This window comes from Triturus cristatus, chromosome 6, assembly GCF_964204655.1.
Source record: "Triturus cristatus chromosome 6, aTriCri1.1, whole genome shotgun sequence".
NCBI classification, from domain to species: Eukaryota; Metazoa; Chordata; class Amphibia; order Caudata; family Salamandridae; genus Triturus; species Triturus cristatus.
This window is the reverse complement of record NC_140589.1, coordinates 213,479,983-213,507,571: the sequence shown is the minus strand read 5'-3', so window position 1 is coordinate 213,507,571 and position 27,589 is coordinate 213,479,983. Positions and strand designations below refer to the sequence as shown.

Sequence of the window (27,589 nt, the reverse complement as noted above, 5' to 3'; positions counted from 1 at the left end):
TGTCCAGGGATGGCACACGCTACTCATACTTGCATTCATGACTCGAGCATAGGCGTACCCGCCGACGCGGACCTCAGGGACCACATTCATTGGGGGAACACGCTTGGTAGGTGGAGCAGTGTGCGACCAATTAGACTTAACTTTATATTCAGGCTCCCTTGAGCCGGTGGAGTCGACGGGCTCTTGGTTACGCAACTGCGCGCTACGAGAGGTATTTACCTGATAACGATTTTAGCAGCTTACACAGCAACCCCACACACTTTTTTCTACTCCCTGCTGACGAGAGGCAACTACCTCGAAACACGTGTCCAGGGATGGCACACGCTACTCATACTTGCATTCATGACTCGGGCATAGGCGTACCCGCCGACGCTGACCTCAGGGACCACATTCATTGGGGGAACACGCTTGGTAGGTGGAGCAGTGTGCGACCAATTAGACTTAACTGTACGCCAGCTATGGATCGCCATCCGATGGGCCCAATCGGCGCTCCGCACGGGCGAGCCTCCGTTGCTCTGCTCTGGGCCCGCTAGGCCTCACCGCAACCTCCGCGCCTCAGCCTCCTCGTTTCTCCGGGCCTTGTTCAGGGCATCCTGCCAGGCCCCCCACTGTGCTTTGCAGCCTCCTGCGGTCGCTCATTAACGTTGCCAATACTGCCGTCAGCTCCTCAGGGCTTTAGTGCCTCCCCTGCATCGGTCAGATCTGGCTGCCACTTTTTCCCCGCTCCCAGGCACCAGCCTGTAATCTGGCGCTAAGTTGCCTCGCCAAGCAGCCGCCCGCAACCTGGTGCCAGTTACTCGCCTTTGGCCCATCAATGTCAAGCAGGGTGCTGATTGCGGGTTAGGCTCCATGTCGGATGGGGAGCGCCAGTCGGTGAGGCTGGAAGATGCTCCGTCTGGGCGAGCTGCCGTTACTGTGCTCCAGGCGCCCTAGGCCTCAACTCCATCTCCGCAGGCCCCACGGTGTTCCTGCTATCGCCGGACCTCACGCAGGGCGTTCGACATGCCCCTCACCTTGCTCCACAACCTCATGAACCCACTCGCCGGCTGCACCAGCACTGGCTTCAGTTCCTCGGCGCCTAAGCGACTTTATCTGCACCGGTCGGATCTGGCCACCATTTCCTCTGCGCAGTCTTTTGGCTCCCCGGGGCGATGCTACTCTGACTGGGTATCCCCCAGCCTCGCTTCACTCCGTATCGAGGCTGTGGACAGGCTGGAGGTAAGTCCTCTCTTCGATGTCCGGCCTCTGCTGGGTATTTGTCGCAGTCTAGGGCTGATTTAGGCAGTCGAAAGTGGGGAGACGATGGAAAACGCGTCTTACCCGCTCATCATCTTGGCCACGCCCCCCAGTGAGCATACCTTTATCAGTGAGTTATCAAGGTAGGGAAAGACCCACGACCTCCGAAAGTCTGCTGCAACCACCACCATCACATTCATGAACAACTGAGGTGCACTTGTGAGCTGGAAGATGAGCACAGCAAACTGAAAATGCTTGTGGCTCACCTTGAACTACAGACAGCGCCTCTCGTCCTGCATGATATGTAAATAGGCGACCTGCAAGTCCGAAGCTACCATCCAGTCTCATGGATCCAGGCAGATAAAACTTGGGCCAGGGTGAGCATATTGAATATGAAGATTTAGAAAAGGATGAGGTTCTGCCCATTTTCGGCACAAGAGAATAACTGCAGGTTGGGACGCTCTGTGGCTCATTTCTCCAAAAATCAGAAGAACAAGTTACTTACCTTCGGTAATGCTTTTTCTGGTGGATACAGTATCTGCCTGTGGATTCCTCACCTTATGAATATCCCCTGCGCCAGCATTACGCTGAAACGTTTTCCTAGCTCTCCACGCAGACGAGGTCGTCACAATGCCTTGGCTCCGCACGCGGCTCCACATGACGTCACTGGAGCCATAAGAATACCACTTGACAACAGTTCCCATTTTTCTGTGCTGTCGACGCAAACGTTTTTTTTGGGACTCTCCATACTTTCGACTGGTTACTTTGTAATCTTGATTGTATCTTTCTGTGTTTTGACATGTCTGCCCTGAGGAAGTCGGGCTTTAAGCCCTGTAAGGAGTGCAGGGGTCATATTTCGATCACTGACCCTCATGAGGACTGTCTGTGGTGTTTGTCGTCTGATCACGACGTCAAGGACTGTTCATCCTGCAGAAAGATGAACCCGAAGGCTCTGAAGGAACGGGAAGCCAAGTTGTATATGGCTAAGGCAAGAAAAGAAAAAAGGGGTCGTAAACGATCGAAGTCAAGGTCATCTACGTTGCATGACTCCAAGAGGAAGCATAAGAAAAACAAGAGGCATGCATCTCGGCGCCGTTCGAAGGCTGTGGTTTCGAGGACGCCTTCTACAGCACCTCGACGTCGAAAAAAGGACTTTGTCTCTCCTTCTCCTTAAGTGTCTCCTCAGGTGACTTCAGTTCATTCTCCATCTTACAAGGGGACTCCGGCGCAGTCACCGACGCCCAGATTTTCACCGACTCCAGAAGGTGTGTCGAATCCGGCTGATGCTGAGGTTCCTTCGGCTCCTGTGGCTCCGACTCCAGAGGTGCCTCGTTTGTATGTCGAACCGGCTCAGTACCCTCAATTTCCGGCGCCGGGTTCGGATCCATCGCATTTTTTTCATGCGATGTATGGCGGGTTTGCCAGGGCCTCGTACCCCTCTGGTGCACCTTTGGGCCCCATGGCATTTAATTTGGGTGTGCCTCACCAGTATCCTCAGGCCCCCTTTGTGCCATTTATACTGACGAAGCCGTCCTGGCAGTTTCTGGCTCCGAGGATGTCGACGCCGTATGTGCAGTCCCCGGCTCCATCCCGTGAACCTTCTCGGATTCGATCGGCAACAGTTACTGCCGCTGATCCTCCTTCGACGCCACTCCCGGAGCCATCAACGCCGCGTGTGGTGGCGCCGCCACCGAAGATGTGCTCGAGGAGAGAAGCACAGAGGTTGTTAGAGGAGAAGCAGTACCAGGCTGAAGAGATGGAGGAAGGTGAAGTCTATGATACCGAGGATATGTTTGAGGGTTTGTGTGTGGCAAGTGGACTTGATACTTCCCCGGAGTGGGACTTTGCTTCACAGAAGACTTCCCCCTCAAAAGAAGTTGCAGCGTACCATATTGTGATAAGGAAGGCTGCAGAGCTCTTGGATCTGCAGTTCCTTATGGCGGAGTATAAACCTAATTTGCTTACAGAGGTGCTTCATTCTCCGTCCTCTGTGATTGAGACTCTCTTGCCATTCAATGATGCCTTGACTGAGCAAATCCTTGATGTGTGGCGCAACACTCTTTCTGCTCCTGCAGTTTCACGGTCGGTGTCCAGAAGGCATAGGCCTGGTCCAGGGGATCCGGTGTTCCTTTCATCTCATCCCTCTCCTGAGAGTTTGGTGGTGCAGGAGTCTTGTTCCAAGCAGCCACAGGTGCTTTTCCGCAGGCTCCTGCTGACAGGGATTCCAAGAAGTTGGAATAATCTGCAAAAAAGGTTTTCTCATCGGCAAGTATGCCTCTGAAGTCGACCAGTGCTAATTGTCTGTTAGGTAGATAGATTCATGCCCTTATGGACTCTGCCAAACAACTTCTTCCGAAATTGTCTGAGGAAGATAGGGGAAATTTAACTGAGGTGCTGGCAGACACTCAGGCTGCGGCTCGCCAAGTCATCCAGTCTGGCCTAGACACGGAGTAACAGTTCGGACATCCAAGGTTGGGATGCTCTGTGGCTCCTTTCTCCAAGAACCTGAACTTCTTGCAGCGAAACGGGCAAATAGTTTGCCAAAACACTAGGTGGCGCATATATAGGTACTGCGACGTCATAACTGACGCAAACTATATCACACGGAGCCAAATGGAGCCACCCGAGGGCATGCGCAAGGCGTATTGCTAAGCAAAAGTGTCCGGATCCTGCCTGATGCCTGGAAAATTCAAAGGTAAGGAATCTGCAGCTAGAAGTCTCTCAGATGGAATTGATCATTCACCGACTCACATTATCTCCAGGAAGGCGACAGGTAACCGGTCAGTCTTTCCTGCTCAAGATGGTAAGCTGTTTCCAACCTGAACTTGTCTGATGGGCAAGGAAAGCCTACTGGGCTGCATTTACAGGCATGCCTTTTGCATTGAAAAACGGATTGTGAAACATTTTTCCTTGTCACTACTCTACTGTGTTTTTTTACATTCCGATAAGCTTTTTTTTTTTTTTTTTAAAGCAAAACAAAAATATCAAAAAGAGAATTTTACTGAGTTAGTAAAGACATCATTTAGGGTTGGAAATAGGTTTTTCAACTGAAAATCTTTCAAAAATAATTTTAAGGTTTCATGCAAAAGCCAACTCATTCAAACAGACTCCTCAACATCTCAACAACTGGCAGGCACATAGAGGTCCAAGAGTTTCGATTCCTTACCTGCTACCTTCAACTTTTGCATGGCATGCCTGGGTGTTTTCCTCACTATCATATATATATGTTAAGAGGCCATCAATAGCCACCTACATCTGAAGATGTTTTTGATTTAGGACTTCAAGCACCTCATCCTGCCACCCAATGAATCTTAGGTGTCCTGCCCCCACCACGGCAATCAAAAAAGGAGCTAAAAGAATATTTAAATATTTTTATATATTTCCGAAACCTCCTTCAGGAGCCACCCTAACAGCGAAAGAAGAAGGTTCCGAGTTAAGATGAAAATTCCAAGATGGAGAAACATGGAATGACTGGTAAAATAACATGAACATTCAATATCATTCGGATAGTACCTTGTTCATCAGCCGAATACGACTTGACAGTTTCGTCATATGCTTCTTCTGGACAGGCAAATGAAAGGGACATCTTATTTTCAGCATTCAAAAAGACTTGGTCGTCAGGTACTGTTTCTATGCACACAAAAAGTGAACATGATCAAAAGGCTTGCAAAGATTGCTGAATAAAACAGAGAGAATGGTTTAGTGAATGTTTTAACAAACTGAGAATTTCAAGTCAAGGTTTTTTAAAGAATTATTTTAGCTCAACACGGTCAGTAGAGCTTACCACTTTGTCAACATATGCATCCCTTGTACTATTCATAACTACTGGAATACTAGAGAGAAGAGAGCACCCCCACAAGGTCCAGCTTTAACCTCTGCGATCCAACTATTCTACAATTTACAACATAAGCCTGTCCCAGATTCTCATAGCACAGAATCTTCAATGTCGTTGTCCAACGTCTTAGTTTGTGATCCGCCCTCAACGTATAGTAGCACCATTGTGTATTCTAAGTACCAGTGGGCAATGTTGGCCCTTGAACTCCTTAAGACGTCTTGCACAAGAAATGATATCATAGATTGTCATGGACTATCTAAGTCATCTAAAGCACAAGCACATCTCCCAGTGGAGCGAGCAACATATGTGATATACTCTTCCTGTTCCTTGAGTATATGAGATACTTCACAACCTAGATGGATGCCATTACAATATCACTTAAGGCGATCTGACCAACTTGGCACTCACTTCCAGCATGACCATTATCAGGATCTTTATCCAGACTAATCCTGGGTAAGTCAACTTCAAAAACAAGATGATGGAAGTAAGGCTTAAATGGATCTCAGCCATTGGCAATCACCTAGCTGTATCCTAAATCAACGTTTTTGACCCACTTTGCTAGTCTAGATAGAGACCTGCCTTATGCACATCAGTCTTGATAATGCTCAAATAGGAGCAGTCCAGCATCCCTCCAGATGGGATCAAGAGCAACCCCACATCGATTTTGACATACTTCGGTCTCATCTTTCAAGTATAGCTTGAGTCCTACTTTACAGCTAGCACAGGACCCACATCTAGGCACAACCATCACACATAGGGCATCACCAGCAAAAAACATGATGATAGAAGGAATGTCTGAAATAATTTCTTGAGCTAATGGTGATCACACAGGTGGCATTCCAGACCATCTTTTTTTACCCACTGCCATTCCAGAGAGAGACTGTCTATTCTAATCAGTCTTGGTCCTGCTCCACTAGGAACAGCCGAGTCCAAACGGCCAGTCCAGGCGGAAACCTTAGACCTGTTTGGACAACCTTAAGTCTCATCAGTGGAGTATAGTTTGACTCCTATGGTACAGTGAGCACAGGTTCCCAGTCTAGGCATTTGTGTCGCACCCCTGGTGTCTACTGCAAAACCAAGAAGATGAAGGAATGCTTGAATATTTCCCTGCAACTGGTAATTGCTTGGATCTGTAGACCCCTGGCAGTGGGTGTTAATCCAGCAGCACCATTCCCTCTCTCTGTTCACAATTTGTATCTCTTCCCTTGACATGATCAATCACTTCCTTCACCTCTTTCTTTTATCTTTACATGGACAATACTTAAATCCTTTGGTTTCCTATTCACACCCCATATTCAGATACATATATCAAAACCGCTCACAAACATCCACCACTGCTTGGTAGCCAACTCACTTTTGTTAAAATCATTACTACCATACCCTATATCAGGCTTCGTCAACTAGTTGTTCACGAGCTACTGGTAGCTGTCCAGATACCTGTAATTATCCTGTATGCAGCCCAACCTACTAAATTTTAAGCTATTGCTTGCCTGAATTATTATACGTATATCAAAAATGAAAAACGTCTTTTTGAGAGAAAAAGGTGTATTCTCAGAACTACTAAGCTGATGTTGAAGAAAAATGGTTGGATTTCCAACATTATTTTTGAAGTTGATATTTGAGAGATAAATGATGGGCTTAGGAGACATATTACTAATATTACTACCTTGGCAACAGGAGAATTACAGCTACGGCTGATATATATGATCCATGGAGAGGTATAAACAATGACAAAGCATTTTTTTTTGTTATATTACTGCTGGGATCCTTGCCGGCAGCACTAAGAAGATTAATGCTTGTAATCCTGCAGAGGGCCACCAATAATGTGATTTTGTGGCTGAAGTGGTCACTGTTATAACGCTAATGATATCAGCAGTTTGGGATGATTTTCATTTAATATAATTATAGCTCCTTTTACAGAAACGTTTGGAGACCTCTGTCCTATATATTCTCCCCATCTAAACAGGACCCCTGCATCCTTGGCTGAGTTGGACCCCCCCCCCCATTTGCGGGTGCCGCTCGTAGAGGAGTACTTGACCTGCGTTGCTTGCTGCCTACTGGAGCCCCGTAGGGCATTGACCTCACCTAACCTGTGTCCAGGGAGCCCCGTTGTGCATTGAAAGTTGATCGGGGAGCTGCTGTGGAGGAGGACGGGACTGCAAGGACCAGCAGGCTGTGCGTGTTCCATCCAGCACACCTGCCGCCTCTTCCCGTGACTCCGCCCCCTCTATCAACAGCCAGTATAATATCTGAAGGTATTACGCGTCAGCGGGACGCGTTTGCGGGACATCACCCGGGACAAAGCCCGGACTAAGGGCGGACCCTCTGAGACCCTCCGAGGCCGATCGAGGCTGGGCTGGGCCAGGAGTGACTCTGCTGCATCGTGGTAATTGGGAGTTTCTCTTTTCTTTTAAACATTGCCATGGCTTCTAGTGAGACTGTTATGCCTGGGGAGAAACCAAGGCCAGTGGTAAATGGCCCCCTTGACAGTTATTTTAAAAAAACTATCGTAACGGATAAGGAGCTGGACACTACCCTGGAGGAGCGCAGACTAGAACGTCGTCGCTCTATTGAAAACATGAAACGTAGAGCTCCAGAGGTTGTTTCCCCAAACATTCCTGTTGTCGAGAGTGGTAGTAATGGTGTAAACGACACCCCCCTCTCGCAAGAGGGTGTTCCGCTATTGTTACGTGACTGTTCGCCCACAAACTGTGTCCCTAGTGTTCAGGTTATCAGCGATTCTCTCCCCCCACATGCCATAAGTCATTCTAAACTTTTTAATACGCGGCTTGTGGGACGGGGGGTAGGAAAAAAGGCTAAGAATCCGAACAAGGGGATTATTCATGGCCCTCCTCCCAGGAAAAAAAGGCGTAGGGTGGGGGTGACCAATGGCCCCAGAACACAGCATTCAGAATTTGGCCACTATCTTTCTAAAGGGTCTGTTTCTGGGTTATTAATTGGGCCAGATCATAGCCAGACGGCGGCCACTAGTACCTGTCCAACGGCTGTGAACCCTGTTGTGACCCCCCCAGAGCCTGCTCTATCAGCTGAAGTTATTCCACAGGTGCCCATTCCCATAGATTTTTTACCCCAACTGGGGGACATGATTAGCATTCTCCTTTTACCAATTACTGACACCTTAAGGAAGCTGGAGCATAGGCTAGCGAACATCGAATCTACAATGAGAAATATGGCCGTTGTAGGTAAGGTTACAACGGATGGTACTAGTAAACAGGCTGGAGCTCCCCTTATAAATCCACCCAGGGAACCTCCTGATCTTAGTAGGAATGTAGTGCAGACTGTGGGCCACCTAACTACGGATCAGGGCAGAAATGAACCTTTGTTGCCGAAGGAACATTTAGTTAGCAAGCCCGTTATGGATTTGGTGGAGGAAGCCAGTATTGCCCCAGAAGGGAGCACTGTCCAGGCGCAGGGTAACCTTAGGTGGGAGGGGGTTCCTGGGACTCATGGTCTTCGGGTTGATTTACCCCCAGAAGCTGCACCCTTAGTGGTGGTGTTGACTGGGGTTCCTGTTTTAACTGTTAATAAGAGTGAGGATTATGCCCAGCTTAAAAACAAAACTATCCACTGGCTAAGAACATATAGACCCATAAACAGGAAAGTAAATGGTGAGATATTACATGTTAGACGTCTCCCATGGCTTGGTGGAAGGAATAAAGACGTCGAAGGTGATATAGTTCTGATTAATTTCAGAGAGCCAGAAGCGGTAGCTCTTATATTGAACTGGCCCCTCGGCAATGGTAATAGCCAAATTCGCCCTCGATCTTTGACCTATTTCTATCCCAGGTCTTTGGTTTTCCCCACATCCTATGTAAGGAAAAATCGTTCAGTTTACGCAAATGACCCCACTGCCCTTTATGCACCAAATCAGCGAATCGATCACCAAGGTTGGAACACGGTTCCCTTTAGTGGCCACAGCAATAACAACATTCGGAGAATGGAGCACCTGAGGCCTTTTACACCTTTAGAATTAGGGAACAGGTTTGATGTTTTTTCCAGCATTGATGATTGTGATTGAAAATTACAGTTTGGGCAGGGTAGGCGGGAGGGTCCAATTGGAGGTGGAGTTGCGGGGAACGTTACTGTGTTACCCAATGTGGTTGATGACCCCCAAAGTAGTGATGTGCTTCTCCAGGATGCAGAAAACACTACTTTAAGAATTCCTAATGTGATAGATACCACCACATGTACTGCCGAAAAAAGTATGTTAAATCCAATAATATTATCGGCCACAATAGATACCAACCCATCCCAAGTAGCCTTAGAAGAGAACCTAAGGGCCATTACGTGGAATATAGCTGGGCTAGCCTCTAAGGTAAACACCCCCATATGGGCTGATTTTATTAAACAAGGTTATGATATTATTTGCCTGCAAGAAACTTGGGATAGGGCCGAAGTACATGTTGAGGGCTATACTTCTTTTAACGTGCAGGCTGTGGCATCCCAAGCTGGTCGAGCCAAGGGTGGACTCGTGACCCTGATATCCACTGCACTGACTGAGTTCTGTGTTAGTGATCATGTAGTTCTAGGCGAACATGCCTCGGTTCTGCGTATGGTCCATAGCGGATGCAGAGACTTAATAATAGTGAACTTTTATAACAACATTGCTGGGCACAAACAGGGAAAGTTTATTTCTGATATAGAGCAGGCCATTGATGCCTTTTTACTGAGTACACCCAAACCTGCTGCCATCATATGGGTGGGAGATTTTAACATTAAATCATGTACCTATGCACTCAAGGGGGCTTGTGGCCATAGGGAGGAGTACTCGGGAAGGGAAACAACATGTGTATATAATCATTTCCCGCATAACAACTATGGTAGTGCTCTGAATAACCTATTGGCCAAATATGACCTGGACCTCCTTGAATGTAATAAGAACAAAAACAACGTTAGATGTCCAACATTTCATGGGAGGAACAGTCAAACATTTATTGATCATATTATGATATCTTGCTCTGTAGCTTATATTAATGTTTGGGTGATTGAACAAACGGTCAGTGATCACAACAGTGTAACCGTTGAACTATTGGGTTGGGGAATCAAAAGGAATACCTTTGGTCAACCAATTCAGGACATTGTTGCAGTAAGACCGAATGGGATGAGAGTGAAATGGACAAAAGTTGACCCCATTAAACTTGTTGCCAATGTGATCACAAACTGTTGTGGGGAGGTCGAATATTGCTTATTGCTGGACCCATGCCCACGAATTCTGTTATCCAAATTCCTAACTATTACCAAAACCATAGAGAAATCCCTGACACACAAACCTCGGAAATCAAGGAAAGTTAAGGCGGTGTGGTTTGATGACCATTGTGCGCAGTCTTTAAAAAGGCTAAAAACTTCACTTGATGCAATACCAAGAGACGTTTGTAAGATCAGGGAAGAGCGTCATAATTATAAAACTGCACTTTCCATTAGGAAGAAGGAATTGCAGGATGCGGCATGGGAAAAATTAGACCAGGCTGCAGATACTAAAGATCATAAACTTTTTTGGGACACCATAAATAGCCCATTCTTGAAGAATGACAATGTCCCTGAACTAACTTCGCATGTCAGTTGTCAGGCCTGGATAGCTCACTTTACTGGGATTTTTAATTCTGATTTTACTACCGTTTTTAATTCTAATGTTTTAACTGATACTCCAACCTGTTTTAAATGGGAGAAATTATTGTTCTCGGTGACACTAAGCGAGGTGATTGTGGCAATTGAAAAGAGTAAGGGGGGGAAAGCCCCGGGCCCAGATGGGGTCCCCGTGGACTTTTTTAAATCTGAGATTGTTCTATGGACCCCATTTTAACCCGTTATTTTAATGCTGCAATCGAGGACGAGTTACCAACCTCATGGGGTCAATCCATCTTAGTATCACTTTTTAAAAAGGGTTCTAGGGCTGAAGCACGAAATTATCGCCCAATTTCACTTTTAGACTCGTCGTTAAAGATTTTCAGTCGTATACTTCTGGTGAGACTAGAGACCTGGGCTGAGGACAATAATGTTCTTTCGCCTATTCAGTTTGGGTTCCGAAGGGGTTTAGGAACTATGGAGCAGTGCGTGAATCTTGAACTTATCATCGGCAAGTACACTAAAGCCAAGGAGGGGAATTTGTTTATGTGCTTTGCCGATTTAAGTTCTGCTTTTGATTTAGTGGAACACGCACTGCTCTGGCCAGTACTACTTGACATGGGCGCACCACCTGAAATCATCCACCTCTTGGCTAGAATGTATGGTAATCTTTCAAGTAAGGTTAGATTCGGAACAAATGGTGAATGCACCCCCCTTTTTAAAATTGGTAGAGGGATCCGACAAGGGTGTGTGCTTGCTCCCCTTTTATTCTCCCTTTTTATAAATCAGGTTGATCAATTTTTACAAGAATCTTATGCTGATGCTCCCATCATCAATGGAAAGCAAATACCCGTCCTACTATATGCGGACGACGCGGTCCTGATCTCCAGGACCGCGAATGGGTTGCAAAAGTTAATTGAGAAATTTCATATTTTTATTCAGGGCAGAAAGCTTAAAATTAACAAGGGTAAGACTATGACTATGACTTGTGGTAAGAAAATAAAGAAAAACAAGTCATTCTTTTTAGATGGGGATAAACTTGAGGCAGTCCGACATTTTTGCTATTTAGGTATCACCTTTTCAGGTGATGGGAGATGGGTAAACGAGCAATCCTGTGTTGGTATGAAGATGACCAGAAATACAAATTGCATCTTCAGATTCGCCTCGAAATTGGGGGGTCGTAGAATCCGTGAGATGATTTCTATCTATAATTCAAGGTGCATGTCCTCTGCTTTGTATGGAGCAGGGATATGGGGATATAATCGTCAGATTGCTCTGTCCATCCAGCAAGAGGAAAACAAGTACCTGAAACGACTATTATGCCTCCCCGCTTCTGCCTCAAACGAGATTACCCACAGAGAGCTAGGCATAAATCATGCCGCAGATCTGATTGCATTGCGTCCCTTGTCCCTATGGCGGTCCATATGGGCCAAAGAAGAAACTAGGTTTACCCAGGAAGTAATTTTGGACTGTATCCAACTAGATCGTCATTCGAAAATTCCCTGGTTAGAACATATTCACTCCTGGTATAAGATTCTCTTTGGCCAGGATATTTTTAAAGATATTTTAACAACATCGGTTTTAACAAAGCGTAACCTTAAAACCATTTACTTGGACCATGCAAAAGGGACCAGAACGAAGGAGTATGCAATGCAAAGTACGTTCAAATTATATTTGGAGTACAATCTTAGTACAAGATTCCCACCTTATCTTACATTTGTTAGTATTAATTCTCATCGCTTCGTTCTAGCACGCCTGAGGTTGGGAATAGTCCACCATCTGGTGGCTTTCCCAACCGTAAAAAAACCCGGGTCATGTCTGTGCCCATGCGATGGGAAATCAAAACAGAGCATCTGCCACTTTTTACTTTTTTGTAATTTTTATACTGGTTTTAGGAAGTTTTATTTGAAGCAACTATTTTTAGAATATAAGATATACAATACAAGAGCCGCAATACAATTGTTGTTTGATTTGGCATCCCCGAATGTGTGCTATCGCGTGGCCACCTACATTTTAAAGTGCACCTGGCACAGGAAATCAATTATTATATGATCCCCTCGTTCCGTTATCCCCGCTCACCCGTTGGCTATGACTATCGGTGATTTACTGTTAAGTTACATTGTTTGTTGTATATTTATTTCTGTACTGGCATTTGCACAAACTTTCATTACAAACAAATTGCTGCTAAAATGTCTAAACTGAATTAACTCCCCCCTCAACAACTATTATTAAAATGTATTTAATGATTAAATTTAACTCTGCACACAAAGTGATATACTTTATTGATTTAACAATATTGGCATGGATAGTGATGTAATTTTAAATGTTTTTGTATTTAATTTGCATAAATTTGATTCTTTACTGTTTTGATGTATGTTGTTATATGGTTGTACTTGTACATACCGAATAAAGCATTTTGAATTGAATTGAATTGGCTGAGTTGGACCCCCCCCACCCCCCCATTTGCAGGTCACTGCTACAAGATTAAATCACTGGACCTTCAGTCGCTGCTTCATTTTCCTTGTATATGTGCCTCTGTTTTTAATACTCTGACTTGCCAAATCTGTTTCTTTTTATTACTTTTATGATTTAAGGTTCTCCTGGTTACTTTATGTTCCTGTAAGAAAGGAGGTTCGCCAGTGGAGACAGGAGCTTTTAGGCTCCAGCTGTGCTTTTGTATACGTTTGACTGGTGCAGGACACTAGCGAATTATTAGACACCCACCTTGCAATCATGGACCACAAAAACGTTGCTGCTGTATTTCCGTGCAGTGGGTGCACCAGAGGCAAGCTCCTTTGTGCCATCCGCACCCGAGAGGCACCAAGTGCCATGACTCCGGACTATCTCATCATGGTGTCGTACAGCTTATTCTTTTCCAAGTAAAACTGCATTTTTTGGACAATATAAACGTCAGGATTGAGTGAGATTCGTACTATGCACACCATCAGGATATGTTGGCCTAAATTCTGCTAGCTTACAGTGCACAATCTGTACCACAAACCTATTCAGGTAACAGGTGGATTATGCAACCTCAGAATATGACAAGCCTGGCTCCCAAAGGAAATCATGGTAACAGACATATAATCTTTTCGTTTGGTTACTCATGCATACCCAAAGTAGTACACAAGCAAGGGGGCGCTAGAGAGCCCTATGCTAGATGGCCGCACCTTAGTGCTGCTCTGCCGGTCGAGGTCACCATCCGGCTAAAATCCTGCTGAAATCACCACCATCCAGTGGAACCAAGTCATTATTTGGGCTGCATTTCGTACGAGGAACACCTTACTGGCACTGCTCTCCGAGGCTGCTGTGCAGAAATAGTGGTGGAGACGTTCATCTTTCAAAATGTCGGCACCCGCGGGTTATCGGCGCAAGGTTTAAACCGTGCGGGCTTCTCGGCAACTGCACACCTGCGCCTGCCTCCACAATGCATCTGAATCCCTGGCCTCGCTGCGGTAAGCGCTGTTGCCAGGAGCGTGTGCTCTGCTGCACTGGCCTGCTGCCACCGGAGCCCCGCGTGGTTCTTGCAGAGGCCGCCGTTCCTCCCCGTAGGGGGGGAGAGGCTCAGGGGCCGGCGCCATAACCCTCGCCGCGCCGAAGGTGACGAGAAGGAACCGGTTTTGGGCGCCCTTGGCGACCAAAAGCGGCGAGCAGTAGCCCCTCCTGCCCACGCGCTGGCCTCGCGGCTACCACTCCCCCCCACAGCCAATGGGGGGGCAAGACAAGCTGCAAACCCCCCAATGGGGGGGCAGGCACGATCGGCGGGAAAGAGAGAATGAGGGATATAAGGGGCCGCTCTCCCAGGGAGCTCCTAACTTCGGGGAGCAGGGAGAGCGGCGCACCGACGACGTGGTTTCTGCAAATCCCACCCGCCCACACCTACGATACAGCAATGTCGCAGTGCTGGACAGCAACACGAGCGTTTGCGGAATAACGGTACGAGGGTTGGCTAACGAGACACACAGACAGGGCGGTGTGTAGGAGGAGGGCCGCTCACCTTGGGATGCCGCACGGCAGGGTGAGGTGGCCTGGCCAACGAAAGAGGGGTAGCAAACGGAGACGGCGCTCGCGGCCCAGACCCGGCCTGTCGGCAGGGTACAAAAAGGTAGCGAGTTGGGGCCTAACTCCGGGGGGAGAGAAAGCTACCCCTCCCTACACGCAGAAAAGCTTGGGTGACCAACCAAATGGTGGTCCCAGTGGTAATTGGACCAGAAGAAGAATACTAACGAACAACAACAGATCTGGTTGGGGGTCGGGTCCTTTACGAACTGGAAGAGCAACGAACTACGAATGGGGGGGCACGGCTTTGTGTCCAAAGAAATGGCAGTTCGCAAATAACCCGATATGACCGATGTCATGCCAGATGTATGTAACCAGAATAAAACTGCGGCCAACAACGACCACAACTGTACCATTCTTGTTGGCTAAGTTCTTTGGGGGGCTCACCATTGGGCAAGGTTGGGTTGGGGCAGGGGTGTAAGTCGCACCGGGTAGGCGCAGTGCGAGGGTTAATACCTGCCCTGCTCCGGGCGTGTGTGCATAGCGGCTGACTGGGTGGCGCGGCCGCGCCGTAGACAGAACCGCGAGCATTGTGGTGAAGCGGCGAGCGGGGCCTTTGCTAAACCGCGCTACTGATTGTAGCGTGTTGATGCCCCCGGACATTGAGTTCTGCGGTTGGCAGACTTGCTGCATTGTGATTCGGCAGACATACTGCCGCGATTCCCGCTGTGGGCCCACCCAGGCCGATATCGGCTGGACTGCCATGACGAAGGTTGCGGGCTGGCGCTGTGGGCGCCGTGGTTAATTGCTGCGTGCGTGGCACCTCCAGTTTGACTCTGGGTACAAGATTGATGCAGCATGAGGTGAGGGCACCGCCGCTATGGATGTTTGGCGGAGACGTTTTCACGACAAAGCAGCTCCACTATATTTACTCTATTAGACATCATTCAGCTTCATTTGCCCGGATTGCGTCGCCGATACTGCCCTGGTTACATATGATTGCTGCCCGCGTCCGTTTTCCTGCTTGGCACTCATGAGACTTGCCTGCTCGTCTCTGCCGAACGACCAGTACACTTTGTGAGTGATTTACTGCTGCCTAGAGGTACGTGGAAGACATCTACCTGTGCTCGAGGTGAGGCGCAGGTCTGGCTGACTGGCTGCCCGTGTTCTGGTACAGTGAGGCGGCGCTTACTGGAAGTATACAGTGTTGGCCTGCGCTGAATTACTCGCGAATCACCCCGATCTCCCTACTGCGGAGGATTAAGATATTGTACAGCTGCAGAGCTTCTTACAAACTGATCATCTCCTGGTAGTGTTGTGCCACTTGGGGGTAACCTGACGCGGTATCATGCTGGGATACTGGTCGACGTGCATTGCTACGGCTGTGATACTGCCTTGGTTCTACGGGCAGCATGGGCAAAACGGACAAGCAACAGGCGAAACAAATTGAGACTCGACGCCTTACGAAATCGCAGGCTCCTACAACATCGGACACTGAACTGGAGTTGGGTGCCGGTGCTAGCAGTCGACTGGAGCGGATGATGCTCACCATGCAGCACAGTCTTCAGGCGATAGACAGGAAGATTGACAATCTTAATTTGCGTATGGACAGCATGTTGGCTAAACTCGATAAACATGGGTCATGTATCTGAGGCAGAGCAGCGTATCTCTACTACGGAGGACCAGATGGAGGAGGTCAGAGCCTCATGCGCCAGTATGGAAAAACTTTTGGCAGTAATCCAGGCTAAGAATGAAGATCTCGAGGCCAGATCGTGCCGTAACAACAAACAAGTTACTTACCTTCGGTAACGATATATCTGTAAGAAATATTAGTTAGTGTTAGATTCCTTACCTTAGAATATCCCCAGGCGTCAGACTGGATCCGGAAAGTTTTCGCTAGCAGTACCTCTGCACATCAGTAGGTGGCGTTGTGCGGGTCCGCGTCTGTCGCTGGCGTCGTGTATGCCGAGATGGCGTCACAGAAACTACTTAGGCGCCACCCATGCGCGCGGACATCAGTTCTATACATGACTTTCCGCGCCAGGAACGCAGAGCCATGCAACACACTGACCACTGGTGCATAAAACTAGGGCCCTAAAAGGGATGACCTTAACCCTAGATATCAGTTCGCAGAACGGGGAGGATGGGTGAGGCGGTAGGAAATCTAACACTAACTAATGTTTCATACAGATGTATCGTTACCGAAGGAAAGTAACTTGTTCATCTGTGGTATGGGTCATAGGTGTTTAGGCGCCTCAGAGAAAATACACATTCATTCTTTTACCTTCACTTCTATGACGGTGCTGCAAGGTGTAGAGAAACCACACTCTACAAGGGTAAGCAAAAGCTTGACATAACTGATTTCTAAATCCTCAGCACACGTAAATATTCTAAATTCTGACGTTTATGGTTTGTGAGAAACAAAATACAGTATGAGAACAAAACAATGAGTCATGTGCGAAATCTTCTTCTTGTCTTCTTTATTTTAAGAAGCTTTCGAGCGGAACATCATAGTCACAGCCAACACGGGTTTCGTCGTATCGGGAATGTAGTCCCACGACTTCCTCAAGGCTGTGCAAATAAAACAATGATAAATACCAACTGGTATCCAGAACTTTAAACAAAGAGGGGTTTCTCATTAATGATATGCAACAATTACAATCCGAAAAGAAACAAAATAGAGAAAGGGTAAATAAAAGAATCAGGCATGTAAATTGTATATTACAGATCTTTACTGAAATGTGATAAAAAACGAGCCAAAGCGTTAAGTCAGAATTTCGTAAGAACAAGACCCAAAAAAAGATCCAAAAAGATGGAGAGAGAAGGAAATCTAACCATGAAACTCACACGTGACATCTTCTCACAAATTGTGATAGAGTAAGTTAACACCTATCTTTGAAACCATGGTGACAGAGTGAACCTCAACCAGCATGCCAACCGGTGGTAATCTACACAAACATCAAGGCACCACGGCCAAATATTTACCTATTTTCTTTTTTCGGAAAATAATCTGTTATATAGAGAAGGAGAGAACACCAAAGCAAAACCGTATTAGCGCTCGGACCACTCAGTTTTTAAACCAACTGTCCCATTTGTAAGCAAGACAAAACCTACTTAGAATGTGGTTATAATTCCGGACCACATGGGGGTCTAAATTGCGGACGAGGAAAGCGGAGTATCACACTCTTGTTACAACATGGCGCGTATGTGTCAATGGTCTGTAAATGATGAGAAACATGCCTGTAAGTACTCATCCAAAGTGTGGGTGCCCTCAGAAAGGGCTAAAACACAAAAACAAAGAATCATAAGGTCAAACACGCCCAAATTAAACTAGAATCCATACACATTAGAGTCACGCATTGTGTATGGATTCTAGTTTAATTTGGGCGTGTTTGACCTTATGTACGCCGCCAGAAATTGATTCTTTGTTTTTGTGTTTTAGCCCTTTCTGAGGGCCCCCACACTTTGGATGAGTACTTACAGGCATGTTTCTCATCATTTACAGACCATTGCCACCTACGCGCCATGTTGTAACAAGAGTGTGATACCCCGCTTTCCTCGTCCGGAATTTAGACCCCCATGTGGTCCGGAATAATAACCACATTCTAAGTAGGTTTTATCTTGCTTACAAATGGGACAGTTGGTTTAAAAACTGAGTGGTCCGAGCGCTAATACGGTTTTGCTTTGGTGTTCTCTCCTTCTCTATATAACAGATTATTTTCCGAAAAAAGAAAATAGGTAAATATTTGGCCGTGGTGCCTTGATGTTTGTGTAGATTACCACTGGTTGGCATACTAGTTGAGGTTCACTCTGTCACCATGGTTTCAAAGATAGGTGTTAACTTACTCTATCACAATTTGTGAGAAGATGTCACGTGTGAGTTTCACAGTTAGATTTCCTTCTCTCTCCATCTTTTTGGATCTTTTTTTGGGTCTTGTTCTTACGAAATTCTAACTTAACGCTTTGGCTCGTTTTTTATCAAATTTCTGTAAAGATCTGTAATCTACAATTTACATGCCCGATTCTTTTATTTCCCTTTTGTAGGAGAGTAGGGTCTGCTATCCAATGGTCACCCCAAATTTTTGCTTTTTGCTTCACTGGTTTTTTACATATTGAGGCTGTGGGCCTGCTAATCAGACCCCCAGCCTGCTGTTCTCTCTACTAAATTGACACTATGCACTATAGGTGCATAACCAATTGGAATTGGATCACCCTGTGAGCCTGTACCAGTGTACCAGTGTACACTAGGTACCCAGGGCATTGGTGTATCTAAGGCCTACCAGGGGCTGAAGCATGTATTATGCCACCCCTGGCCTGGCCTAGCAATTTGACACAACTGGCTGATCACTCAGCTGGGGTAAGTTGGTGTAACCACATCTTACTTAGGTGTAGTATACCTATACCTAACCTTAAATGGGACACATGTTAACCTATAAGTCACTCCTATGGCAGGCCTTGACAATCCTGAAGGCAGAGTGCTTGGTTCCATGTGAGATGGTGCTCTGGCATGAGCTGAGCCTGTCTGCAGTGGTCGGAACAACTTCCTTCTACCGTTTCCAGATATCGTCAGACCATATACTCTTAAGTGCATTATGAACCTCGTGGTTAAATGCTATCTTTGGTTTGGCTTTATCAAAACAGGTCGAGTAAGGTGTCATACGAATTGGAATACTAACCCCTCGCCAATTCTGGCGACGGGGTTAGCATTCCACCCTTCTAGAGGGACACGACATGTACAGTACCTGAAACCCGGGTAAAATCAGACACGCCTGAGGCTCACAAGGAGCCTCGGTGCATATGCCAGTTCAAACCGGTCCTGGGGCACACCAGCCCCGGACCTGGGGCGAGCTGGACAAAGGATTGGGGGTGTAACCACCCCCTTCCTGGTCCCACCCTTAGGGAGGGACTTAGCAGGTAGTCCGGCCCCTAGAATCCGCTTAAAGGTAGGAGCTGTGTCCTAAGACTTCAGACATCCTGGAATCAACTTACTACAAAGAAGAAGACTGGAACTTCGACGCTCTGCTGCACAGAGGACAGAAGGAAATCTCCCCTATGGTCAGGGAGTGACCATCTTGCTAACGCAAGCACCAACCAGCTACTCAACGTCTGCTTTGCCGCCGCCTCCTGCCGGAGCCCGAGCCCAGAGCCCGACAAGACCTGGACCTCCAGACCTCTCACAGCCCGATCCACAGTCCCTGCAAAGAAGGAACCAGTGGAGGCACCGAGACACGTGGAGCCAGCCATCTTGAAAGACCCACAACAAGCTGCAAGCGCGACAACAGAGGCTCCCTCCGAGTTGTGCTTTGGGTCCTGAGAAGCCCAACATCCGAGCAGCATCTGCACCAAAGGTGAGCCCTCCAGCATCTTCACGATCTGCGTGGGGCCCCTCTGCACTTTGCATCTCGACACGCCTGCCCGGTCCCTGGCCCGTTGGCTAGTGGCCATTTTGGCGACCTTGTTTGAAAACTACGACGCTGGTCTGGTTGCTCCAGACTGGCCCCTGCTGCCCTCCAAAGGAGCAGCCCCTCTGACCTTGCTGGTCAGAACCATCAGCTTTCTTCATTCTTCACGACTTCTGCTTTTGCCAAGGCTTGTTTGCTTCCTTCGAGTCGCCGACACCGCAGACAGCGAGAGCCTGCGTGGGACAGCTCGTGAACCGACTCCTGGACGTCGTCGACCTTCAGGGACCAAGTGGCTGCGGAGACAAGCTACACCTTATCACCTGTTTGCACCCGACATCGCCTGGTACCTACCTGGTGCCACGCCAGTCACTGGCTAGTGACTGTGAACACTGTCCCCTCTGCTTTCAGGTCTTCTACAACTCCGATCCACCCTTGGATCCACCGCATCTCTTCTGGACCGACCGCCTACAGCATCTTTGTCATCAGGCTCCATTGAACAGATAGACGAAACCCGACGCACTTCGAGACCTATGCACCCGCTTCCTGTGGGTGAGGTAAAGCTGGCACTCCGGTGCCCAAGTGTAGAGAAGCATCTCTAGTGTCTGTGTTTTAAGTCTTAAGTTCGTAGTCCATTCAGAAGACCCTCTTAGCAGTAACTTTTGAACTTTTACGCACCCATTGAAAACCTATGGGAGCCCGCGTGTAACTTTCCTCACTGCACACGCGACCCGTGGACCTCCTGGTCACTAACTGAAGTTAGCCCCTTGTAGGCCCAGTGATTCTAGAGGCCCTAGGCCTTTTCCCTTTCCTATTCGTGGTACTTGTACCACTATTTTAGTATATGGTTTGATCGGCCACCAGGGCCTATCCATATAAAGTGCAACTTCTGTATATTGTAATACTTTGTTTAACGATTTGTCCTCCTGTGCTCATAAAGAGTCTAGGGGATACTTTGAGTAATAAATACATATACATTTTGAATATATATCTGTGTGGTGTCCTTTCATTGGTATAAAGGGGGGGTTACATATGGTAAAACAGCTTGCTTAACACGCTTTAACGAGTTTAGCCTCAAAGACTGCTTAGCCTACGCTACCACTATGGCAGCTAGTCCGGAAAGGTTGACTTACAACCACACCATAAGGGTTGCTTGGCATGGTACAAGGTGGTCACTTTAACTAGTGAACAGCATATACCAGGCCAACTTCTCACACCCTTTCTCTATTTTGTCTCTTTTCGGATTGTAATTGTTGCATATCATTAATGAGAAACCCCTCTTTGTTTAAAGTTCTGGATACCAGTTGGTATTTATCATTGTTTTATTTGCACAGCCTTGAGGAAGTCGTGGGACTACATTCCCGATACGACGAAACACGTGTTGGCTGTGACTATGATGTTCCGCTCGAAACCTTCTTAAAATAAAGAAGACAAGAAGAAGATTTCGCACAGGACTCATTGTTTTGTTCTCATACTGTATTTTGTTTCTCACAGACCATAAACGTCAAAATTTAGAATATTTACGTGTGCTGAGGATTTAGAAATCACTAACTTGTTCATCTGAAATAAACACGTTAGTGTTAGATTCCTTACCTTAGAATAGATACCCCAGCAATACCAACCCCGGTGGTGGGTCTGCGAACTAAGAGCACACCAGAACATCCCAGAGAACAGAACGGCCAAAGAAGCCGTCTCTTAAGACTTGGCTGTCAAGGCAATAATGCTTGGTAAAGGTATGCAGCGAGGACCACGTAGCTGCCCGACAGATATCCTGCAAAGGGACTCCCCGTCCCAGAGCAGTAGTGGCTGCTGTCGCCCAAGTAGAATAGGCACGCATCCCCACAGGAGGCTCCTTTTTAGCCAAGGAGTAACCGGCTTTAATACACAGAACGACCCACCGAGAGATGGTTCGTTTGTGCACAGCCCGACCTTTCTTGGCGCCCATGTAGCCAACAAAGAGTCTATCATCCACTCGAAACTGTTGTGTGCGCTTCAGATAAAATGAGTGCGCACGTTTTGGGTCCAGACGGTGCAGCCTCTCTTCCTCTTTCGAAGGATGTGGAGGCGGAAAGAAGGTGGGCAAAGTGATGGTCTGTCCGATGTGGAAGGGCGTGACAACTTTGGGCAGAAAAGGATGGGTCCTTAACACCACCTTGTCCGGATGAACAGAAAGGAAAGGAGGGTTAGAAGAAAGCCTGGAGCTCACTCACTCTTCTGGCAGAGGTGATAGCAACCAGGAAAGCAGTCTTTAAGGTGAGAAGACGTAAAGAACAGTTGTGAAGCGGCTCAAAAGGAGCGCACATCAAATAAGTCAACACAAGATTCAAGTCCCGCTGAGGCATTATAAAAGGGACCGGAGGGAACGTGTGTGTAATGCCTTTCAAGAAACGACTAACGGGGGACTTGAAAAGAGAAGGCGGATCTGGAAGCTGTAAAAAGGCGGAAATGGCCGAGAGATAGCCCTTGATAGTGCCCAGAGCAGAGCCCTGCTGGGCCAGAGAAAGGAGGAACAGAAGAACTTCTGAAAGAGGGGCAGAAAGGGGATCCACAGCCTTCGCTGTGCACCATGCCACAAATGTATTACACCTGCAGGCATATACCGTTTTAGTGGAGGGACACCTGGCTGCCAAAATATCATCACAGACTTCGGCAGGAAGGTCAAAAGCTGTCAACTGTCGCCGCTCAATCTCCACGCATGGAGGTGGAGGCTGGACGGGTTCGGATGAAGGACTGTCCCCTGCTGCTGCGACAGAAGATCCTCCCGGAGAGGCAGTCGGATCGGACGACGGATTGCCAGACTGAGTAGCTCGGGATACCATACTCTTCTTGCCCAATCCGGAGCCACAAGAATTATGGGCCCGGTCACGCCTAATCTTCTTCAGCCCTCTGGGCAGAAGTGGTATAGGCGGAAAGGTGTACAACAGACCGCAACTCCACTCGCGACAAAAAGCGTCTATGAGCAAGTGCCGCCTTGGAAATTCCAACACGCAGAATTGATGACATTGCGCGTTCTCTTCGGTGGTGAATAGATCTAACCAAGGCTCTCCCTACTGCAGAAAGAGACCTTGCAACACGTCCGAGGTCAGACGCCATTTGTGATCCAACATGCATCTGCGGCTAAGTTTGTCCGCCATAGCGTTCAGGGAGCCTGCCAGGTGTTGAACCACCAGAGACATGCCCCACTGTTCCAGCCATGTCCAAAGGCGCAGAGCCTCCTGACAAAGGGTCCACGACCCCACCCCGTATGTTGCAATACCACATGGCGGTGGTGTTGCCTCAACACCTGCACTACCTATCCCCGGACAGAGGGAAGGCAGGCTTTCAGAGCAAGTCGGGTCGCCCGCAGCTCCAGAAGGTTGATATGGAGCCGGGATTCCGCCGGAGACCAGAGGCCCCTGATCTCCGCCTCTCCCATGTGGCCACCCCATCCCAAGAGGGACGCATCCGTCACCACTGTAAACTCCAGTTGGGGAAGGGAGAGGGATCTGCCATTGACCCAATCGTGATTCGTGAGCCACCACTGCAATTGATGTGCAGTGCCCTCTGAGATCTGGACGTGATCGGACAGGTTGCCCTGATGCTGTGCCCACTGAAACTTCAGGTCCCACTGCAGAGCCCGCATATGCCATCTGGCATGTTACACTAGCAGGATACAGGAGGCCATCAGGCCCAGGAGCCAGAGGGTCATCCTGACTGAAACCCAGGATAGAGGCTGAAAGATCTGTATCATAGCCTGAATATCCCGGATCCGCTGTTCGGGAGGATAGACCCGATACTGCGCCGAATCCAGAACCGCTCCGATGAATTGGAGCTGCTGAGAGGGATTCAGGTGCGACTTCGACACATTTATAGAAAACCCCAGCAAATGCAGGAGATTGGCCGTAGTCTGGACGTGGGAGATGACCGTTTGGGGCGAGCCCACCTTCAACAACCAGTCGTCTAAATAGGGGAAGACTGAGACCCCCGATTTGCGCAGATGAACTGCGACCACCACCATCAGTTTCGTGAACTCCCGAGGGGCGCTGGTAAGGCCAAAGGGGAGCACGGTAAACTAAAAGTGCTCGTTGCCTACCATGAATCGCAGGTAACGCCGGTGGGCCGGCAGGACGGGAACATGAAAATAGGCGTCCTGCAAGTCCAACGCTACCATCCAGTCTCCTGGATCGAGAGCAGACAAGACCTGAGCCAAAGTCAACATCTTGAACTTCTCCTTCCGGAGGAAGCGGTTGACGTTCCAGAGGTCCAAGATGGGACGCAGACCCCTTTTGTCCAACTTGGGTACCAGAAAGTAGTGGGAATAACAACCACTCCCTACTTCTGGCCCAGGAATGCACTCGATGGCCCCCTTGGCCAAGAGGGCCGTGACATCCTGCTGGAGAAGCGCCAAGTGTTCCCCCGACATGCGGTGGTACTGAGGTGGCATGGCTGGAGGGGTGGACTTAAAGGGAAGAGAGTAACCCCTGCGGATGATCTGCAACACTCACTTTTCCGATGGGATAGTGTGCCAGTGGGGGAGGCGATGGCGGATCCTGCCACCCACTGGTGTGGGGTGCCCCCCAAAGCTCGGATTAGGAAGGTTTGGAGGTAGAAGCAGCAGGGGCGGAGGAGGACTGACCCCCATGCTGATTCCCAGACCCTTCCCTGCGGAAACCGCGTCCGCGGCCGTGCTGAAGCTGAGTCTGTACAGGCTTGCTGAAGGAACGTGCTTGGGCGCCCCTTCCGTGGCCACGAAAGGAACGAAAACCAGGAGTGACTGGGCTTTTCGTGGCAAGAACTAAGGACTTGGCCGTGGCCCGCGAGTCCTTAAAACGCTCCAGCGCACGGTCGGCTTTATCGTCAAACAGGAGAGTGCCAACAAAGGGCATGTCCCCAAGTGAGCTTTGGACATCTGGCGAGAACCCGGTAGATCTCAACCAGGCGTGGCGACAAAGCGCCACAGTCATAGCAGTTGCTCTACCTAGTGAGTCCGCGGTGTCCAAACCACACCGAATGGCGAACTTCGCCGCATCTTTACCCTCGGCAACAGCTTGGGACAGCACAGCTTGGGTCTCTTAAGGACACTGAGGCAACACCTGTGCAACTGTATCCCACACCGCGAGGGAATAGCAGCCTAATAGGCAGGCGGTGTTTACCGACCGCAGCCCTAAGCTGGCCAAAGAGAACAACCGCTTGCCGAACTGCTTCAGCTTCTTAGAGTCCTTATCCGGCGGAGCCGTGGGAAAGGCACCCTGGGACATCGAAGCTTGGATGACCAGTCTCTTGGGCGTAGGATGAGCGGTCAGAAAGGCAGGGTCACCCGGCGACGGGCGATGACACCTGGCGACGTTCTTATCCACAGGGGCCCCTGTGGCTGGCCGCGACCAAGTGCCCAGTAAGACGTCAGTGAGGGCGTCATTAAATGGCAGCAGGGGCTCCGAAGTCGACGCCGTCTGGAGCACCTCAGTGAGATTAGTTTTTAGGGCCACCGTAGGGAGATCAAGGTTGAGGACCTCAGCTGCCCGACGGACACCACCGTGTAAGAAGCGCCCTCCTGCATGGTAGGCGGAGGAGAGGGGAAACATCAAGGCCGCTGGCCTCCTCTAACTCGTCCGCCCAGTCCTGCTCAGAGTCACACTGATGAGCAAGAGGGTCCTCGGACCCCTCCCAGTCGTCCTCCATCTCCACCGCATGTGATAGACTGCGGCGGCAGGGCAGGGACCGGGAAAGGAACAAACGGCGCCGGATGGGGCCGAACCGGTGCCATGTCCCAATGCGGATCCCAGGTAGGGACAAAATTGTCCTGGAACCCGGGCAGGGGCGGAACAAATGGCATCCACTGTGGCGGCGTAGCCGAGGGTGGCGCTGGGGCTGGAGCCGGCAGCGTGGGACCTTGTGGCGCCGTGGCTGGAGCCAGTGGTGCAGGATCCTGCTGCGCCGGGGCCGGAGCCGCCGCCGGCCTGACAGGATCCTCGTCCGTATCCGGGGACCGACAGGGCAACGTCGGAAAGCGGCAACGCTTCTCCGACTTTTTTGTGTCGTCTCTTACCCGTATCCGAGGGTGAAGACTTGGAGCCCAAGGAGCGATGATGGTGCCCCCACGAGCGTTCTCCGGAGCGGCCCGTGAACGGCGCTGGGACGAGTGCCAGACCTCAAACAGCTTCTGGCGCCGCTCCCTCAAGGCTTTCGGGGCCATGGCCAGACAGTCTATACAGGACCAGAAGTCGTGGTCGCTCTCCAGGCAGTAGAGACCAACGTCGTGGGGGTCCCCCACCGGCATATTGCAACGGCAAGCCCCACAAGACTTAAAACCAGGCATCCCTACGTGCACCAGAGTAGACCCAAACTTACAGGAGACAAAAAGTCTCAAAAAGATAGTCAAAAAGAGACTAAGGTACGTGCTCTAACCGGATCTGCACTTACTGGCGCTGAAAAATAAATAACTGACGTCAGCGCGCATGGGTGGCGCCTAGGTAGTCTCCGTGATGTCATCTCGGCGCATATGACGCCAGCGACGGACGCGGAGCCGCACAACGCCACCTACTGATGCGCAGAGGTACTGCTAGCGAAAACTTTCCGGATCCAGTCTGACGCCTCGAGATATTCTAAGGCAAGGAATCTAACACGAACGTGTTTCTTTCAGATTTACGGATTACTGGAGTATTCGAGTCCACGAATACAGGCCCCATGGAACTGTACATCGAGAATATGTTGAAAGATATGCTTGGTGCGGAGCATTTCTCGGCTATGATGGTGGTGGAACGTGCGCACTGATCCCGGGCACCGCCGAGACCCATCATTGCCTGGCTACTCAATTACCAGGCCCGGGATGCAGCGCTGTGGCTGGCCCCGGGAAAAGGGTGTCACTTCGTATCAAGGCATGCAGATTGCCCTGTTTCCAGACTATACGGCATCGGTACAACATGCGCGCAGAGAATTTCATCCGGTGAAAAAGAAGCTGCAGTCTATGACGATTCAATATGCCATGTTGTACCCGGCACGTCTCCACATTCACCATAAGGGAAAGGCCAAGATCTTCACGACACCCAAGGACACTCTGCAGTATGCACGGCAGATCGAGAAGCAGGAGACAACGTGAGCAACTGGCGAGGATGCAGACACCGAGGACTGACCGCATGAGCTATTTACTAAGGGCACAGTGCAGTGTAGCTCATTATAAACTGTTGCATGTATGGACATTGATTTGCCAAAATGGCTGCTTGCAATGCCGAAGTTTAAAATGCTGATAACTTTTAGTCCTATCTTTTGAAATACAAAATGTTTTTCTGTGCTATACTGAATTTTGATGTCCTGGCACGTACAATGCTCTGATAATGCATATTTTTCAGGCTGCAAAATGTATTACTTTCATATGCAATGCTTCTGCTGGTTGTCCATGGATGGGGGTATTTTCATTATACACACCTTGACCCCCCTGGTTCTATATTGGTGGTTGGCGGCTTCTCCCTGTAGTGAGTACCCGACATTTATTTAAGTTTTCTTGGGCGTAACTTTGGATGCACTTTTGTTTTTATTTCTGCTGTTTATCATGTTGCGGCATGAT

General features: G+C 48.8%; 1 protein-coding gene across 8 annotated transcripts in view; it reads right to left on the bottom strand.

Moving 5' to 3' along the window:
* The window catches only part of TDRD6 (tudor domain containing 6), a 2,207,410-nt gene that overhangs the window by 221,349 nt on the left and 1,958,472 nt on the right, over positions 1 to 27,589 (bottom strand). For all 8 annotated transcript variants that reach the window (XM_085610549.1, XM_085610550.1, XM_085610554.1 and 5 more), the window contains one exon: positions 4,750 to 4,866. In XM_085610549.1, the coding sequence (XP_085466675.1) occupies positions 4,750 to 4,866 (117 nt within the window). The remainder of the gene's footprint in view (positions 1 to 4,749; positions 4,867 to 27,589) is intronic.